The sequence below is a fragment of the Oncorhynchus gorbuscha genome, linkage group LG21 (genome assembly GCF_021184085.1).
Source record: "Oncorhynchus gorbuscha isolate QuinsamMale2020 ecotype Even-year linkage group LG21, OgorEven_v1.0, whole genome shotgun sequence".
NCBI classification, from domain to species: domain Eukaryota; kingdom Metazoa; phylum Chordata; class Actinopteri; order Salmoniformes; family Salmonidae; genus Oncorhynchus; species Oncorhynchus gorbuscha.
Genome location: NC_060193.1, coordinates 42,399,904 through 42,418,089, shown reverse-complemented (window position 1 = coordinate 42,418,089; position 18,186 = coordinate 42,399,904). Strand labels below are relative to the sequence as shown.

Genomic DNA, 18,186 nt, shown 5'->3' with positions numbered 1-18,186 from the left:
CAAGGTAAAGGCATGGATATCCTTTGATCACAGCGGTAACACTCTTTTGTGGCTGATGATGGGATACATTGCTGTATGATTATATTAAGTACACTAGGCATTTTAAGGCCTACTTATAAAACGGCAGACTTCCAGTCTTTGCACTAAGCAACTGCGCTAATGCCAGTTGCAATTGGCTCTCAAAACTACCTCCTATCTTCCTTCATACTGGACGCAGAGTCATACACATGGTATCCACGAGTTCATCTGACTCTGGAGAAGTAGATAAAGGTATTCATTGCCAAAATCCTAAGCCTCTTGTGGATGAGACTACCTTCCCTAACCCTCTATCCCTCCCTAACTGCTCCTTTCTTCCCTCCCTAACTGCTCCTTTCTTCTTTCTTTTGTCCAAATCAAAGTGTATTTGTCACATGTGCCGAATACAACAGGTGTAGACCTTACAGTGAAATTATTACCTACACGTTCTAACCAATAGTGCAAAAAAAGGTATTAGGTGAATAGGTGAGTAAAGAAATATAAACAACAGTAAAAAGACAGTGAATAACAGTAGCAAGGCCATATACAGACACCGGTTAGTCAGGCTGATTGTGGTAACATGTAGATATGGTTAAAGTGTTTTTATCCTCCATGGCTTTTACACCCTTCCTTTCCTAGTGTAGGAAGCTTGTTCAGAATGCTGTGTACACAGCACACATGAGTTCAATTAATATCGGTTTCTCTATGAAAACTCTAGCTGTTCTTTATTGAACCAAAAGTGCAAACCCTGCCCATCTGGCATTCCAGATCCAACGCATAAAGTCATTTGAAAGAAGACTTACTATTTGAACTCAGGTCTGATTCGTTCTCACTGCATGGTCCAAGCATCCAGCCCTTAACCTTCCCTAGCCTGATCCCAGAAATGTGTGTGCTGTCTTGCCAGCTCCTATTGCCATTGTCACGCCATGTGTCTGCTGTGACAGAGACCATAGGAGTTGGCAAGATGGCACACACATCTGCTATCTGAGGCTAATTAACCTCTGACACTGAAAAAGTTTCATTTGTAGTATGTGTGACCTTACCTTCCCACCCCCTCCAGAACATATTTTTTAATTATTTATTTGCAGACCAGACATTATTTTTAATGTAACCTTTATTTAACTAGGCAAGTCATTTAAGAACAAATTCATAATTAAAATGACGGCCAATTGCGCCCAATCACGGCCGGATGTGATACAGCCTGGATGTGTAGCATAAAGTATGGCATAAGACTACAAATGGAGTCAAACTGCACAGTCCAGTTATACCAATTGCAGGCTTGTGAAATTTGTTTAAAGGCATGTTGTTTATATAGCAACTACCAAAATCTCCAGCCTGGTCCCAGATCTATTTGTGCTCCCCTGCCGGCTCCTATGGTCAATGGCATGCCATACGGTACAAACCGATTTGGGACCAGGCTACCACCAAAATCTCTGTCTTTCTTCTCTAACATGTTTTTCTCCTTCCCTTATTAACCCTCTGTTCACTCTTTTCCACTGCATGATCACACAGGGTCAGTCTTGTGCATGACTCCTGCTAGCAGCCTTGGTAGGTTCCTTCCTTTCCCCTTTTCATTCTCTCACATATTCATTTAAAGGTTTAGGGTGAATTTGCCCCTAGACTTTGATCTTGGGTCCCCACTAATGTTTAAGGTTAGGATTGGGGGAGGAGAAGCTGATCCTAGATCTGTACCTAGGGGAAACTTCACCATGGAGCCTCTTTAAATTGGGGGGAGAGCGGGAACAGGGAGATGTAAGCGCTTACGGGTGACACAAAGTTTGTGTATGTTGTGACAGAGTGAGTGGCACGGTTGTAGAACATTGGGCTAGAGTGCATGATTGATTGTTTTTACTGAAAAGCGCCACAAAGTGCTGCAAAGTCCTACATGGCAATTTGAGCTCCCCCGGTAAGAGATGATTGTTACTTAGCTACTTACTGTCTTATACCCTAATTATGAAATGTGAAGTGTTATTCTTATTATTATTAGTATATTTGAAGGAAAAATGCATTCCAAATGAATAGTCTGTTGAAAAGTAGATATTGTATTGTTTACTGTGCTGTGTTGATCCCAGAGAAAAATAGAAAGAGGGTGAACACAATTGGTAGTAAAGCTCTCGATCTTGATGGGGCTCTAATTGTTTTCTAGTTAATCTCAATCTTATAATATCACTCATCATATCTCACTCAGTCCTCTGGGAACAACTAATTGTCGGGACAAATTTCCTTGATTGTAATTCAGGTTTTTCTCTTTTTTTCTCCCATGCTTTCTCTCGCTTTTGCATTGTGATGTGCACGCCTTCCGCTGGGCTAACCTAACGATGGCTCGCCCCTCTCTGTAATATGCGTCATGCCCAAAAACAACAACAACCAAACAATCAACACACGTTGCCATGGTTACCACACTGCCTCCACTGCCAACCTGTTCATTGCTTCCATGGTCCCCCCCTTCCTGAAAAAGTACCCATGATGTACAGTGCTGCGCCTGCTACTATCTCTGCAACAACAACTCCTGCCACAAGTGTCCCCTACGCAGCAGCAGCGCCAGCCAATCAGGTTTGCTAAGTTTAAAGCTTTCTTTCATACAGTCCCAGAGCTCTAAATAAGTGCTTGACGACCGTAGTCCATAGAGCTGATCTACTATCATTTCAATTCAAGTAGTCAATTTCTTATTTTACTTCTATGACTGCAGAAGAGTTGACTACTTGAAAATGGCGAAAGCCCTCAATGGCGCTGCCTATGTTAAAACAGGTTTTGGGCCATGTGTGCCCTCTATCCAACTCTATGGCTGAGCCCAACCTCAACATCCTTCAATTAAATTCAAACTTTATTGTACCAACAGGGAAACTCATTCAGGCTCTAGTCTAGTCTGCTATTGTGGTATATTACAATGTCTGCCACAGGTGTCAGAATGTGTTGGCTTTTATTTCAGAGGACTGCTGTACGTTTTGTACAAGTATATGTTTAATCATTTGTTGGCCGTGTCACACAATGACCCAGTGAAGCACTTATTCAGAGCTCTCACATTTGCAAATAATAGTTGTCTTGTATTGCATTAGATCCTAGTTTTTGTTTTGCATGTATGTTGTTTTTCATCCACTTTGATGTCAAGTTTCCCTCTTCACCTGCGTTAGAAACATCACCTTTATGTTTCGTGGCACACGCACGCATACACTTTTTTTCCACCTAAAAAAAAGCCTAGCCACTCCCTCTCCATCCACCATGTTGGCTCCACCATGTTGACTCCCTCTTCGGCGATGGGTGAGGACGAAAGCCTTGAGGTAACTGTCGATCCAGGGTGGCCATCTCTGCTATATATTAGTGTTGCAGGAGACAGGACGATGTCTCCGGCCTAAAATGGCTCCAGATAAGCACAGTTACTAGCTAGACGCATGGCTCTGTGTCAGCAGGGGCCTGGAAGTTGCAGTTGGGTGCGTAAGTCGGGTGACGCACACACACACAACCCCGTTTAAACCTGACAATTACAGTGCACTGCCAGGTGGAGTGCCCGCAGCAAACAATCTCCCATTAACCCCACTCAGCAAGGCCTTGAGCGGTGGCCACGTTACAGGCTTGATGAGATTTGATTTACATCTCAGTGGTCAGTGAGCTTTCCCAGAAATGTATTGGACGGATGACGTCGATCCATGATCATCAAGACTTCCGGTTGCCGGTGAATCTTCATCATTTCACACTGTTCCCTCAAATTGGTTTATATTGAGAGACTCTCAGTGTAGAAAGTGATGGTTTGTTTTCTGTTGGTTTCACATCATTATACATTCAATCCCAGGCTTTATTTGGTCAAAAGATGAACCAGAAAATGCACTCTTTCACATCATATATTGCCATCAGAAAGTTTATATACCCCTTGACTTATTCCTGAATTCAAAATGGATGAAAATGTTTTATATTAGTTTTTTGCTTTTTGAAAATGTAATACCGATATCTCCTTTACATAAGTATTCACACCCCTGCGTCAGTACTTTGTAGAAGCACCTTTGGCGGCCATTACAGCTTTGAGTCATCTTGGGTATGTACCCATCTTGCACATCTGGATTTGGGGGTTTTCTCCCATTCTTCCGTGCAGATATTTTTTCAAGGTCTCTTAAGTTAGTTGGGGAGTGACTTTGCTGTTCAATCTTCAAGTCAGGGCTTTGGCGGGCCACTCAAGGACTGAAGAAAGTCATTTAAAAAATCATGTTAAACACTTATTGCACACGTTTTTACTCCTGAACTTATTTAGGCATGCCATAACAAAGGGGTTGAATACGTACTGACTCAAGACATTTCAGCACTTCATTTTTTATTTTTAAATATACAGGAAAACACAATTCCACATTGACATTATAGTGTACTGTGTGTAGGCCAGTGACCAAAAATTGCAATTTAATAGATTTTAAATTTAGGTTGTGATCACAAAATGTGGAAAAGGTCCAGGGGTGTAAATACTTTCTGAAGGCACTGAAACTTTAACATGTTAGACGCCTTTAATAAAGACTCTAGAATTTCAATTGATATTCTAAAAAATATTCTCTCTATACTGATTCTCCTCCCAGCATCTAGTCTGTATGACCAACCACGCTAATATTATTACTGGCACATGACTTATTATTGCTGCCTATGATGTTTTATTATTGTAGGTCTACTATTACGGATAGGTCTCTCCACCCTTTTCCTCAAAACTCAATAAGCAGCCTCACTTGCTATTTATCATTCATGACTAGCAATTTCCTTGATATTGTTCTGTTTTTGGACCATGACCAGGGAGAAATATGACTTTGCCCTTAAGGATTTTTAATGATTACCTTAGAAGCACACACCCATCGCCATTTTGTAGCCTCTAGATAGGGCATTCCAAATGGCACCCTATTCCCTACAGTGCACATAAAGCCGTTTGGGCCCTGATCAGTGATGTAGTGCACTATACTGGGAAAAGTGTTCCATATGGGGGACTAACCTGAATCCCAAATCATCCCCTAGCCCCAATGCACCTGTGTAGATCTGAGCGGGGTGCATCTGTCTCTGTCACAGGAGCGGTCCAAACAAAAGACAATAATTCAATTGGAGAAAAAAAAACTGGTAAATGGAATCAAATAAACCAAAACTTGTTTCTTACAAGTGTAACATTGTTTGCAGAGTGCACAACCTATGTGTCCACTCTGACAATGAAAACGGAAAGACTGGAATAATGATATTGAATGCATTAACAGAAATTACCATAACCAAAGTAACAAACTTTGTAGATAAGAAATTATAGGAATTAACGGTAAATGTACTACTGGTGATATACAGTACCAGTCAAAAGTTTGGACATACCTACTCATGCAAGGGCTTTTCTTTATTTGTACTATTTTCTATATTGTCGAATAATAGTGAAGTTATCAATACTATATAAATAACACATATGAAAGTGAAAAAAAGTGTTAAACATATCAAAGCTTTGCACACTCTTGCCATTTTCTCAACCAGCTTCACCTGGAAAGCTTTTCCAACAGCCTTGAAGGAGTTCCCACATATGCTGAGCACTTGTTGACTGCTTTTCCTCCACTCTGCGGGCCAACTCATTTCAAACCAGCTCAATTGGGTTGAGGTCGGGTGATTGTGGAGGCTAGGTCATCTGATGCAGCACTCCATCACACAGCCTGGAGGTGTGTTGGGTCATTGTCCTGTTGAAAAGGAATGATAGTCCTACTAAGTGCAAACCAGATGGGATGGCGTATCGCTGCAGAATGCTGTGGTATCCATGAACTGTGCTTGAATTCAAAGTAAACCACAGACCGTGTCACCAGTAAAGCACCTGCACACCATCACACCTCCTCCTCCGTGCTTCACGGTGGGAACCATACATGCAAAATCATCCATTCACCTACTCAGCGTTTCACAAAACATGGCGGTTGGAACCAAAAATCTCACATTTGGACTCATCAGACCAAAGGACAGATTTCTTGGCCAAAGGAAGTCATTTCTACTTATTGGTGTCCTTTAGTAGTGGTTTCTTTGCAACAATTTCACCATGAAGGCCTGATTCACGGTCTCCTCTGAACAGTTGATGTTGAAATGTGTCTGTTTCTTGAATTCTGTAAAGCATTTATTTGGGCTGCAATTTCTGAGGCTGGTAACTTTTAATGAACTTGTCCTCTGTAGCAGAGGTAACTCTGAGTCTTCCTCTCCTTTGGCAGTCCTCGTGGGAGCCAGTTTCATCATAGCGCTTGAAGAAACTTTCAAAGATCTTGAAATTTTCTGCATTGATTTGAGCTGTTTTTGCCAATGTATGGACTTGGTCTTTTACCAAATAGGGATATCTTCTGTATACCACCCCCTACCTTGTCACAAAACAACTGATTGGCTCAAACGCATTAAGAAGGAAAGACATTCCACAAATGGACTTAACAAGGTACACCTGTTAATTGAAATGCATTACAGGTGACTGACTACCTCATGAACCTGGTTGAGAGAATGCCAAGAGCGTGCAAAGCTGTAATCAAAGCAAAGGGTGGCTACTTTCAAGAATCTCAAATATAAAATATTTTGATTTGTTAAACACTTATTTGGTTACTACATGATGTAGAATTTTCTACAATGTAGAAAATAGTAAAAATAAAGAAAAGCCCTTGAATTAGTAGGTGCGTCCAAACTTTTTGACTGGTACTGTATGTAATGGAGAATTGTTATACACTAATAATCATATGCAAACAATTCACACAATGAAATAATGAATGTGCACAAATTGGCGGGAGAGTGCACATTCTGGAGAGAGAAATGCATTGTGCATCTGGGCGCATGGTCAAACCGACATCTGCATTGGCCCTGGCCATGCAGCATTTAAGTGGATACAGCCTCCGCAGAAGTCAGGGCATTCATACTTCTTGCGCTTCATGGAGCAGTGCAGAGCTGTTGTCAAGGAAGTGAGTTTTGTTTTCTGCAGTATGTACCGCCCTCACCTACCGTCAACCAATCATGTCAATGCGGAGCTATGCAGAGCCCTCCCGCATTGTTACAACATTTGGGAGGCGCATTGCGATCCAGTTTGGCCTCTGGATGCATCTCCGTCACACTCTCCATATGAAGCCTTCGACCACATTTTCGGATCAAGCGTAAATTGTTTTAAAGTCTAGGCCTCCACAATGGAATAGTTCAGAGGGGGCACAAATGTGTGTGTGTACATATATAATTTGTTACTGCTCGACTAAAACAATCTGGGTCGACCAACAGCCTAACTACCAAACAATCGACATTTCGACTAATGTCTGTGTGGCGTCAGCCCCACAGACAGTAGTCTTGATCATAAGTACCTGCAGGTCAAACCTCTCACTGCCCTGTCACGGACATGGGGGCTCCCTCTTCTGGCTGAATTGGGAAATACACCAAGATACAGTTGTTGGTTTTGTCACATTGGTTAGAAAAAGTAATTAGTGTAGACATTGGTTCACATCTTTGCAGGACGATTGTACAATATCCCCTTTGGGGCTGCTGTCTGCAATAAGGAGTTCTGTGCCATCATAGGCACAAAAAAAATCAAGTGTCACACACAACATCATCTGGTGTTTGTTTTTCTTTTATGGTGGGCCAGGCATCCACCCCTGACCTGTCATTTCCTTTTTTCTGTCCATCATGACTAAAAGGGAAACGCCGTTATTTCAATTCCGTAGCTGGTACAGCGCATCATTGTGGTCCTCTATGCATCCGCCAGCTCATCTACTGTCTGTCTGCTTTCTAACTGAGGGCTTTCACAGCCATGATAAGCCAATAATTTGCTCTCTGTGGTCCTGTCCAAAAACGACCCCTAGACCCTACCACCGAAACAGTGGATCTATTTTGTATATTTTTAAGAATTGGATAGGTTGTAGCTCAACCTATCCAAGCACATAGCAATGTAATCTCCATAGACAAACATTGGAATTAGAATGGCCTTACTGAAGAGCTCAGTGACTTTCATAGGATGCCACCTTTCCAACAAGTCAGTGTCACATTTCTGCCCTGCTAGAGTTGCCCCGATCAACTGTAAGTGCTGTTATTGTGAAGTGGAACGTCTTGGAGCAACAACGGCTCAGCCGTGAGGTGGTTGGCTTCACATGCTCACAGAACGGCATTGCCGAGTGCTCAAGCGTGTAGCTTGTAAAAATCGTCTCTCCTCAGTTGCAACTGTCACTACCAAGTTCCAAACTTCCTCTGGAAGCAATGTCAGCACAAGAACTGTTAGTCTGGAGCTTCATGAAATGGGTTTCCATGGCCGAGCAGCCGCGCACATGCCTAAGATCACCATGCACAATGCGAAGTGTCAGCTGGAGTGGTGTAACGCTCGCCGCCATTGGACTGTGGAGAAGAGGAAACGCGTTCTCTGGAGTAATGAATCACGCTTCACCATCTGGCAGTCTGACAGAGGAATCTGGGTTTGGTGGATGCCTGGAGAATGCTACCTTCCGAATGCATAGTGCCAACTGTAAAGTTTGGTGGAGGAGGAATAATGGTCTGCGTCTGTTTTTCATGGTTCAGGCTAGGCCCCTTGAAGGGAGATCTAAACGCTACAACATACAATGACATTCTAGACGATTCTGTGCTTCCAACTTTGTGGTGACAGTTTGGGGAAGGCTCTGTCCTGTTTCAGCATGACAATGCCCCCGTGCACAAAGTGAGGTCCATACAGAAATGGTTTGTTGATCGGTGTGGAAGAACTTGACTGGCCTGCACGCAGACCTGACGTCAAAGGGAGGGACCAACTCCATATTAATGCCCATGTTTTTGGAATGAAATGTTCGACTAGCAGGTGTCCACATACTTTGATCTACTGTATGTTAGGGATTAGCTTTTTAGCCACCCTACAATGACAATCTGGCTCTTGTGCAATCTTTTCATCCTCTTCTCACCTCCTTCTCAAAAGGCATTGGAGAAGGTCAGAGGGAACTTGGATCTTCTCCTCCAATATGGTTGAGAAGAAGGCGAGGGGATCAGATGTGAGGGATCACGGAAAGATTAAACGAGATGGAGCCAATCATTTGAAAAGGTATAGACAATGAACTGACATTTTTGTTTTCCAATTTTCTTTTTCTTCACCTCTCCCACAGATTATCCTGAAGTAACTGTCAGGAAAGAAATGGAGTGTCAAGAAGCTGCACTACAAAGCCCAAAACAGCCCTTCTGTACATACTACCTTCCCCTCCCAGTACAGCAACCTGCATGCTAAGAGTGTAATACTACCAATTAACCATAAGACTTGAGTGCTGGTGTAAGAACACACAACAAAAAGATGTATATGTATTGCTAGGAAACTATTGCCATGAAAATTATGACAAAAAAATGATATGTACTGAACTACAAACACTTAGTGGAGAGATGGTGATGAGTTCATTTTAACTATTGTTTTCTCTGTTAAAAGTAATATGGGTCCTTTATATTTTGTTTTCAAAACGGAACCTCGATCTGCACAAATGTTCACCCTTTGAAAACACCTTATTTGCACTATAAGAGAACTAGTGCTTATTGTCAAAAGTGCTTCATTGTTTTAAACAGGAGAGTCACAGAGAAGCCCTTGGTTGCAACTGGCGCTCCAGACCAAGCTAGAAGGGATTGTTTAACTTTTTGTTTGTTTTAATAATTTTTTTAAAGACAAATGTTAGGGCAGACTTATGTTTACTCAATGACTGTCCTCTTAACGATGATTTGAACGTGCTCCCCCACCCCCCATCACCCCTTTAAAACGGTGTGGTATGCTCTCCATATGAACCACTTGCCAACATTTATTCTCTGGAAAACCAACGGCTTGCCAAACGAAAGTCATCGCGACTGACCGATTTGACGGACAGAAGCGATCGGAGTCGATCTGCAAGGGAACAGACGTGGAACATCTTTGTGGCCAAAACGTGCAGTCGGGCCTCGTTTTTGTGCACATCCTGGGGGGGGGGAAATAACCTAGAATTTCAATTTCTTCTCATTTAGTTAAATTTTCAGTTTTAAAGTTTGGATGGGTGCTGACATTGGCTTGTGGGTGTATGTGGTTGGTTGGGTGGGAGCCTCCGAGGGGTCCGTGTTGGGGAGAGTTATACTGGCATCAGGGAGTGCTACTAGCCTATATGGCTCCGGTTTGTGTGCCAAGGGCTTAACGAAAGCTTGCGGGTGGCTGAGAGCATGTGGCGGGAGGGAGCCTCAGCCTGATGGGCCAAGCCATAGACATCTGCCAGCAGACTGGAACAGGCAGAGTAAGTCCACCAGCGGCCCCAAAGTCAAGACCACAAGGACAAGGCCTTTGGGGGAGTTAGGGGTGGGGCTAGAAGGAGGGATAAGGGTGAGATCGGCTAGGGGTGAAACAAGTGCTACGACTCCAAAAAAAAAAAGAGAAAAAAAAGGTGCGTTCGAAGATGCTAGTCATCGTCGTGAGATGACTTGAAGTTTTTGACTGGAGGGCTATCTGTGACTGTCAGTCGTCACCCTGCTATCGCCGAGAATCCTGTTTCTATTTGAGAAAAACTGTAGAAGTGCCTAAAAATCCTTTAACTTTAAAACAACAAGCATCTGGAGAAACATACTTTGTCAAAGAAAAAATAGGAATACACAAAAGGATGGTTCAAGCAAAGTTCCCAAAAGTATGTTGACCTATTTAGAGAAAAGACTTCACTTTTCATGCAGATGCCATGGTTAAAGCAGTACCCTAGTGTTATTGTAAACATATATTTAACACGACAAAAAGTAACTTTCTGAAAAGAAAGTATATAAACTAACCAAGATAGCTTGGTAGAATGTTTGATAAATATTTCATGATGTAATGTTTTGTTCTAACCATAGGTTTTGAGTAGTTTACATTGGAAAAAGTGATTGAGAATACAGGACATTGATGTGTGTGTGTGTGTGTAATGTATGTAACGTGTCTCATACTTTGAGAGTTTATATTCATGGTTGTAGCAGCAATGTATTCACGTTTATGTTTTATGATGTTAAGCATCAAGGTATGTGTGTCACCAGAACAATCCGTTATTTTATGCCATGATATAGTTAGTGTACTAGCATTGTTTTAAACCAACCTCCACGTTATTACCTAATATGTTTTACGAGATGTATGTATTTAGACTCTAAATCACATTTCTTGATCCTACACAACCAATTATTTACCTTTGTATGTGTGTTCAACAAAAAAAGATCAGAATCATGACATATTTTCATGGCGCTTGATCAACACAGACAATCCACAACGAGACACCTTTGGTTAAAAAAGTAATATGGCACTGGTCTTAAAATGATTTTTTTTATTTTTGTTCACTGAGATTTTCTTCGAAAAAGTTACAGTTTTAATGTAATTTTTGGTGTGGAAGGTGATCGAAGATTTTTTGGTAATTTATCGTATTTTATTGTTTTGTCAAATGAGTCAGAATGATGTAACCTATTCTATTTTGAAATGAATGTAATTTATTGAGCTGTGCGTCCCAACAGGGTCTGGTCTCTTTAGTCAGCCAATGAGATGCAGATCAGGAGCAAGGGGGTGGAGTCTTAAAAAGCCACCAATAGAATGCTACTGGATCTCCCTTGCCTTGTCATCAACACAGTTCATCTCATTACAGTAATGAGCAAAGCTTTAGAATTGCTTATATTGTTCAACAAAAAAAAATAGAAAAGAAAAAAAGAATGTTAATTGTATAGGTGACATTTTACCCAAAAAATAATTTTCAAAATATGTACTTTTCACTCTAGTATTTCATAACAATATTAAGTTGTTGCTGTGGCAACATAAAGTTGCAATTACTAAAGTTCTGTATTTTTGTAAATTATCTAATCATTAAGTTTACTTTTTTTCTAGAACACTGCACACATCACTAGATTGTAAAGCAGATTTCAACATTTCTTATTTGTCGTGATTATGACAATTTTCCTTAGCAGCCTCTATAAAGGTGTAACTTTAACACTTAAGATGTAATAGACAAAGTTACCAATGATATTTAGGATGAAATTATAACAAATGATCTATTAATTGAATAGTTAAGATGTACAACTTTTCCCCTGAGAAAGGACCACTGGTTTCATGCACACCAATGGGAAAATATTTATGAATGTAGTTTAAATTGTTTATCATCAGTTAAGGATTGCACTTCTTCTGGTAAAATAAAACATTTCATTATTACAGATGGAAAATTTCATTAGGTATGGCAAAGTTACTATAGTTACAGTAATTCTGTATAATAGTCACTACCAGTTCGTATCACAGAAATAACCTTTGAACATCTTGCATGAAAAAAAAATAAAGAAGTTTTTATTAATAAACGATAACGTACTGAATGTTTCTAGTTATACCGAAAAACAAAAAAATAGTCTGCACATGAGACGAAAATTCAAGTTGTCCTCAAATGGGGTCATGGTTGTGCCCAAGAGAATGGAATTGTGCTGAGAAATGTAATTTATTTAAATGAAATGTGTTGACATTGACTTACTGATGATAAGAGTTAAATATATAAGCACTTGGGTCAGCTGAGCAGACACAGCTTATCCAAACACTTTGCCTTGTCGTTAGTCCATCGTGCTTAAGGTTTTATGTTCCAGCGCTGTTAAAAATAAACTTTTAAAGGCTGTAAACTGGTCTCTGCTGAACAGACTTTTTTGTTTATATATATAATGCTAAAATGTAAACTTAACTTTTTATTTATATACATAAATTAAATTGTTTGAAGTTTTTACTTTTTTGCATTTTTTAAAGGTGAGGCCAAAAGGATTGACTGCTGTACAGAAAGCTGTCTTGTGTTCTAAGCCCCGTTCGAATACTTTAACACACCCTTCCTTACTTACTTTCGGATGTAACATTATTTGGTAGGTGTAAGCAACAGTTCTATCACATAGCTTTCCCCAATCCGGCCATGTCAGATTAGGTATTTCTTGAAGGAAGGAGGAAGGAACGATGCATTTGTTAAAGTATTGGAACAGGGCCCTATTATGTCCTTTTAGAGAGCTTGATGATGAGGGCTGTGGCCAACATGAGATGCTGAATGGTCCCTAAAAGGACTGCCGCCAGGGTCGTATTCACTAGGAAGCAAACGTGCCGAAACAGAAGGGACTAACTGAACTTGTCCAATAAGAAACGCTTGTTTTTAACATTGCAAAACGTTTCGCTACAGTGTGCACTATTGAATATTACCCAGGTAATGAATTGACTGCTTTGCCATCAGAAATGCAGTATCCCATCTATTTTGCAAAAATATATATATATAGAGAGTAAAAGACCCTCATTGGATTTTTTGTTTTGATGTAACCATTTTTCAGTTTTCTTTGTGCGTATAGTTTGTGCTATTTTATGTTACTATAGTCAAATGTTTTGGTTCCAGCAAGATAGTGTAAAATCTATTGAAATAAAGAAAAAATGGAAAGGATGTTTGTAGAAATGACCTTATTTATGTGAATAATGACTGTGATATGCGCTTGTCTTACTTACCTTAGTTGAATGCCCAGACTGTATGTCGCTCTGGAAATGTGTATGCTAATGGCCAAAATGTAAAAATTAATAATGCTCTTATGGATTTGGTGAATGACAGACATGCTACAACAGGGTTCCGCAACTGGCGGTCCATGGGCCGAATTTGGCCCGCAGCTGATATGTGGCCCAATGTTTTCTAAGTAAAACATTTTATTTTTTATGTTTTATTGTTGGACATACGACTATAAAAATGACACAAATCAGCTCCAAGTGATTTACAATTTGGAAATCTGTTCCAAAGCATCCCCACACATAAGGTTTGAAATTACTGTTTTCGTCATATTATATCTGTTTGGGTTTCTTGCGGTCAATTTGCAGTCTACAAATGATTTGTAATTATGTTCCAGCCCCCTGACCATTCGCTCAGGAAAAAATAGTCCCGCAGCTGAATGTAGTTGATGATCCCTGTGCCACAACATGCATGTTGCAGATCAATAGATACGAGGAACAGAAAAAAAATACATTTCAGAATGCACAACAAGATACAATAACTTTTTGTCCCTTCACTAAAGCACAAGTAAATAAATGCATTTCATGAAGCCCTTTTTACATCAGCAATTTGCTTCAAGTGCTTTACAGTTACAAGGTCTAGACCCCAAAGAGAAACCAATGCAGCAGAAGCGAAAAGGCACAGTGGCCAGCAAAAACTCCCAAATATCGAGGAACCTAGGGTGATTTTTATTTTATTGTATTTATCATTTATAGTTTACTTAAAGTTCTAAAGTTTGTCCTGTTGCTTAATTGACCAAGGAGCAGGACCATTTGAAATAACCTTGTGGTTGAAATCCATGTTCATTTATTTAAAAATAGGTATTATTCAAAAAAGTATAAATATGATACAAAATCGGAATGTAAACCATCTAAGTTGGGTCAGTCTGAACGTCTCAACGTTGGTTTGGTGTTGATAGCTTAAATGGTGAAAGAGGAGATGGGTTTAGAATTATTATTTTACCATTTAATGTACTGGGAGCTCATTTAATATTGTTGTAGTACAAAAAGTACACATGCTTTCAAAAACATTTTCTCAGGCCACTGGGTCAGTCTGTACATTTGGAAGTTGGTTTTGTGTTAATAGCTTTAGTTTGAACATTCTGACAGTTCTGTGGCAGTTCTTCCGCCATTGAAATGAATGGCTGTCCGTCTGCATGTCAACGTTGATTTGGGGTTTGTAGCATAAATGGTTCAGGAACAGTGGAGGATCCAACATGGAGGTGTGTATGGGCATTGGTAGTTTGGGTCTGTTGGTGGGAATACAACGCTTTGCTAGTGTGTTTTGAAGCTTTTGGAGGTAGAAAAATAACTCATGCTATGACGCTTAGGTGGATACTCTGGATACAGAATTGTTTGAGCAGCTGAGGTAGATTGTATGGACAAAAACAAATGTTGCTTTTTCCATTTTGCAGTGCCTTCTCACTACATGATAGGTATAGTTCTGACATGAGAATGTCACCTTACCTGCTCCAAGTAAGAACACCATCTAGAAAAAATGTAAGGAGAGCCGCACACCCTAAGGAGCTCAGATGCAATAATTGAATAACCTAATATCCAACGTTTCGACAGACAAGTGGTCTTCATCAGGGTATAATGACAAACACTTCAGGGTGACTAGTTTATATAGTGTCAAAGGACACACGGGTGTCTGTAATCATGGCCGGGTGTGGCCTGATCATTGGTTAATTCTCAGATGTAAAAAATAACATACCAAAAACATGAATGGATAGCATACGATCATAGATACAATTTGGCTACAAAGGCCTACAAACATTTACAATAGCAAAATCACAATAATGGCTTCAGATCAAAATCTACATTGAGACCGAAGGGTGCAAGGGTCTTTTAAATTAAAGATCCAGGCAGCCTCTCGTTTTAACAATAAATTGTTGAGGTCACCTGTTCTCCTTGGGAGGGTGACATGTTCAAAGCCGACGTAATGTAGGGACGAAATCGAGTTGTTTGCGTCCAAAAAGTGTGGGCCGCAACCGGATAAGTCGAGTTTTTGTACCTAATGGTGCTACGATGCTCCGAGATTTGTACTTTTAATTCGTGCTTTGTTTGACCCACACAATTTTTATATCTAAGAATTAACCAATGATATCAGGCCACACCCGGCCATGATTACCAGTGATGCCAATTTAGCAATTCTGTTGCTAGATTTAGCCACTTTTCAGACTACCCTGGCAACTTTTTTTTCAAACAGCACCTAGCAACAAATTTAGCTACAAAAATGATTTGGAACTTTTAGCAACTTTTGCAAAGTGACCCAAATGCTAAAATGTATGCATTTTCCCTCTAAAAGACACATGGTTTTCTCTGTCACACACTCAGTCACAACACACGTGCCTGGCTGCAAAAGTGCATTGTGAGTGACGTCAGCAGCAATATCAGCAAATTGCAAATCATTGTTGGCTCACGCAATGACATGACAACGTCATTTAGCAACTTTTAGCAACAAATCAACCTGCCTCTTAACCTGAAATTTAGTTGGCAACACTGATGATTACAGACACCTGTGTGTCCTTTGACACGATATAAACCAGTCACGTTGCAGTGTTTGTCATTATACCCTGATGAAGACCGCTTGTCTGTCGGAAAGTTGGATATTAGGTTATTCAATTATTGCATCTGAGCTCCTAGAGTGTGCGGCTCTATTTACAATTTTTCAAGCTTAAATAGGTGTGTTTCTTTCACCTCGAAAACTATCTAGAACAATTATGGAGATTGCATATGTCTAGTCTCACAGTTCCAGGCAAGAGAACATTCTAGACCATGTAAAAGGTCACATCACCAGTTTCACAGCTCCAGGCAAGGGAACATTCTAGTCTAGGTATAGAGGTCACATAACCACTTTCACAATTTTGACAATAGATCCATTATACTGGTGTAAAACATTGTGCTAATCAAGTAAGAGCAGTACTGTAATCTGACACATTTGTTTGTATTACTGTGCAGCTTGTAGTAGGAACCAATATCATTTGATGAGGAAGGTATATCGCAATATCTTTATCTTTTGTCTTTGCAAACAGTCTATAACAACCGTCCTGAGCACACTGTTTTTTCTTTGATTAAAAAACTCGGTATCTGTTACAATATAACACACTGCTCAAAAAAATAAAGGGAACACTAAAATAACACCCTAGATCTGAATGAATTAAATATTCTTATTAAATACTTTTTTCTTTACATAGTTGAATGTGCTGACAAAATCACACACAAATTATCAATGGAAATGAAATGTATCAAACCATGGAGGTCTGGATTTGGAGTCACACTCAAAATTAAAGTGGAAAACCACACTACAGGCTGATCCAACTTTGATGTAATGTCCTTAAAACAAGTCAAAATGAGGCTCAGTAGTGTGTGTGGCCTCCACGTGCCTGTATGACCTCCCTACAACGCCTGGGCATGCTCCTGATGAGGTGGCGGATGGTCTCCTGAGGGATCTCCTCCCAGACCTGGACTAAAGCATCCGCCAACTCCTGGACAGTCTGTGGTGCAACGTGACGTTGGTGGATGGAGCGAGACATGATGTCCCAGATGTGCTCAATTGGATTCAGGTCTGGGGAACGGGCGGGCCAGTCCATAGCATCAATGCCTTCCTCTTGCAGAAGCTGCTGACACACTCCAGCCACATGAGGTCTAGCATTGTCTTGCATTAGGAGGAACCCAGGGCCAACCCCACCAGCCTATGGTCTCACAAGGGGTCTGAGGATCTCATCTTGGTACCTAATGGCAGTCAGGCTACATCTGGCGAGCACATGGAGGGCTGTGCGGCCCGCCAGAGAAATGCCACCCCACACCATGACTGACCCACCGCCAAACCGGTCATGCTGGTGGATATTGCAGGCAGCAGAACGTTCTCCACGTCTGTCACATGTGCTCAGTTTGAACCTGCTTTCATCTGTGAAGAGCACAGGGCACCAGTGGCAAATTTGCCAATCTTGGTGTTCTCTGGCAAATGCCAAACGTCCTGCACGGTGTTGGGCTGTAAGCACAACCCCCACCTGTGGACGTTGGGCCCTCATACCACCCTCATGGAGTCTGTTTCTGATCGTTTGAGTAGACACATGCACATTTGTGGCCTGCTGGAGGTCATTTTGCAGGGCTCTGGCAGTGCTCCTCCTTGCACAAAGGCGGAGGTAACGGTCCTGCTGCTGGGTTGTTGCCCTCCTACGGCTCTTCCTCCTCTTTCCACCTGTTGTCTATTCCATTTGCACAACAGCATGTGAAATGTATTGTCAATCAGTGTTGCTTCCTATGTGGACCGTTTGATTTCACAGAAGTGTGATTGACTTGGAGTTACATTGTGATGTTTAAGTGTTCCCTTTATTTTTTTTGAGCAGTGTATATTGTTACTATGAAAACTCATGTATACAGAAATATATTTTGTGTAAGCAGACTTATATTTAACCGGGCAGAAAGTTTTTTTTAAATTATTTTATTAATTACTCAGATCGCTAGAGACACCATATGTTATGGCAAACAACTTGCATATGTCTTCTACCATTTAACAACTGTAATTTCATTTCTATTAAATATACCGAGAACAGAACTACCACAACGTTACTTTTGTACCTGCCAGCGGGATGGGAATAACACAGCCTTGGGATTGAAGTAACAGCTGGTGAGAAGTGCACAATATCTGTCTTATCTTCATGTTTCTGGTTTGTAATGCTTGTTACTTTAAACAAATGTACTATTAGACATAGTTTCATGTTTGTGTCAATTTGAAT

The 18,186-nt window shown here is 40.7% G+C and overlaps 1 protein-coding gene across 11 annotated transcripts in view; it reads left to right on the top strand.

Annotated features, from left to right (window-relative positions):
* LOC124008875 (muscleblind-like protein 2a) overlaps positions 1 to 12,568 on the top strand; it is a 74,710-nt gene extending 62,142 nt beyond the window's left edge. For 7 of the 11 annotated variants that reach the window (XM_046320461.1, XM_046320462.1, XM_046320463.1 and 4 more), the window contains 3 exons: positions 1,528 to 1,563; positions 2,474 to 2,568; positions 9,075 to 12,568. In XM_046320461.1, coding sequence (XP_046176417.1) covers positions 1,528 to 1,563; positions 2,474 to 2,568; positions 9,075 to 9,089 — 146 coding nt within the window. In that variant the 3' untranslated portion in view covers positions 9,090 to 12,568. The remainder of the gene's footprint in view (positions 1 to 1,527; positions 1,564 to 2,473; positions 2,569 to 9,074) is intronic. The other 4 variants (XM_046320465.1, XM_046320466.1, XM_046320470.1 and 1 more) reach the window with 1 other exon arrangement.
* Positions 12,569 to 18,186: the final 5,618 nt, after the last annotated feature.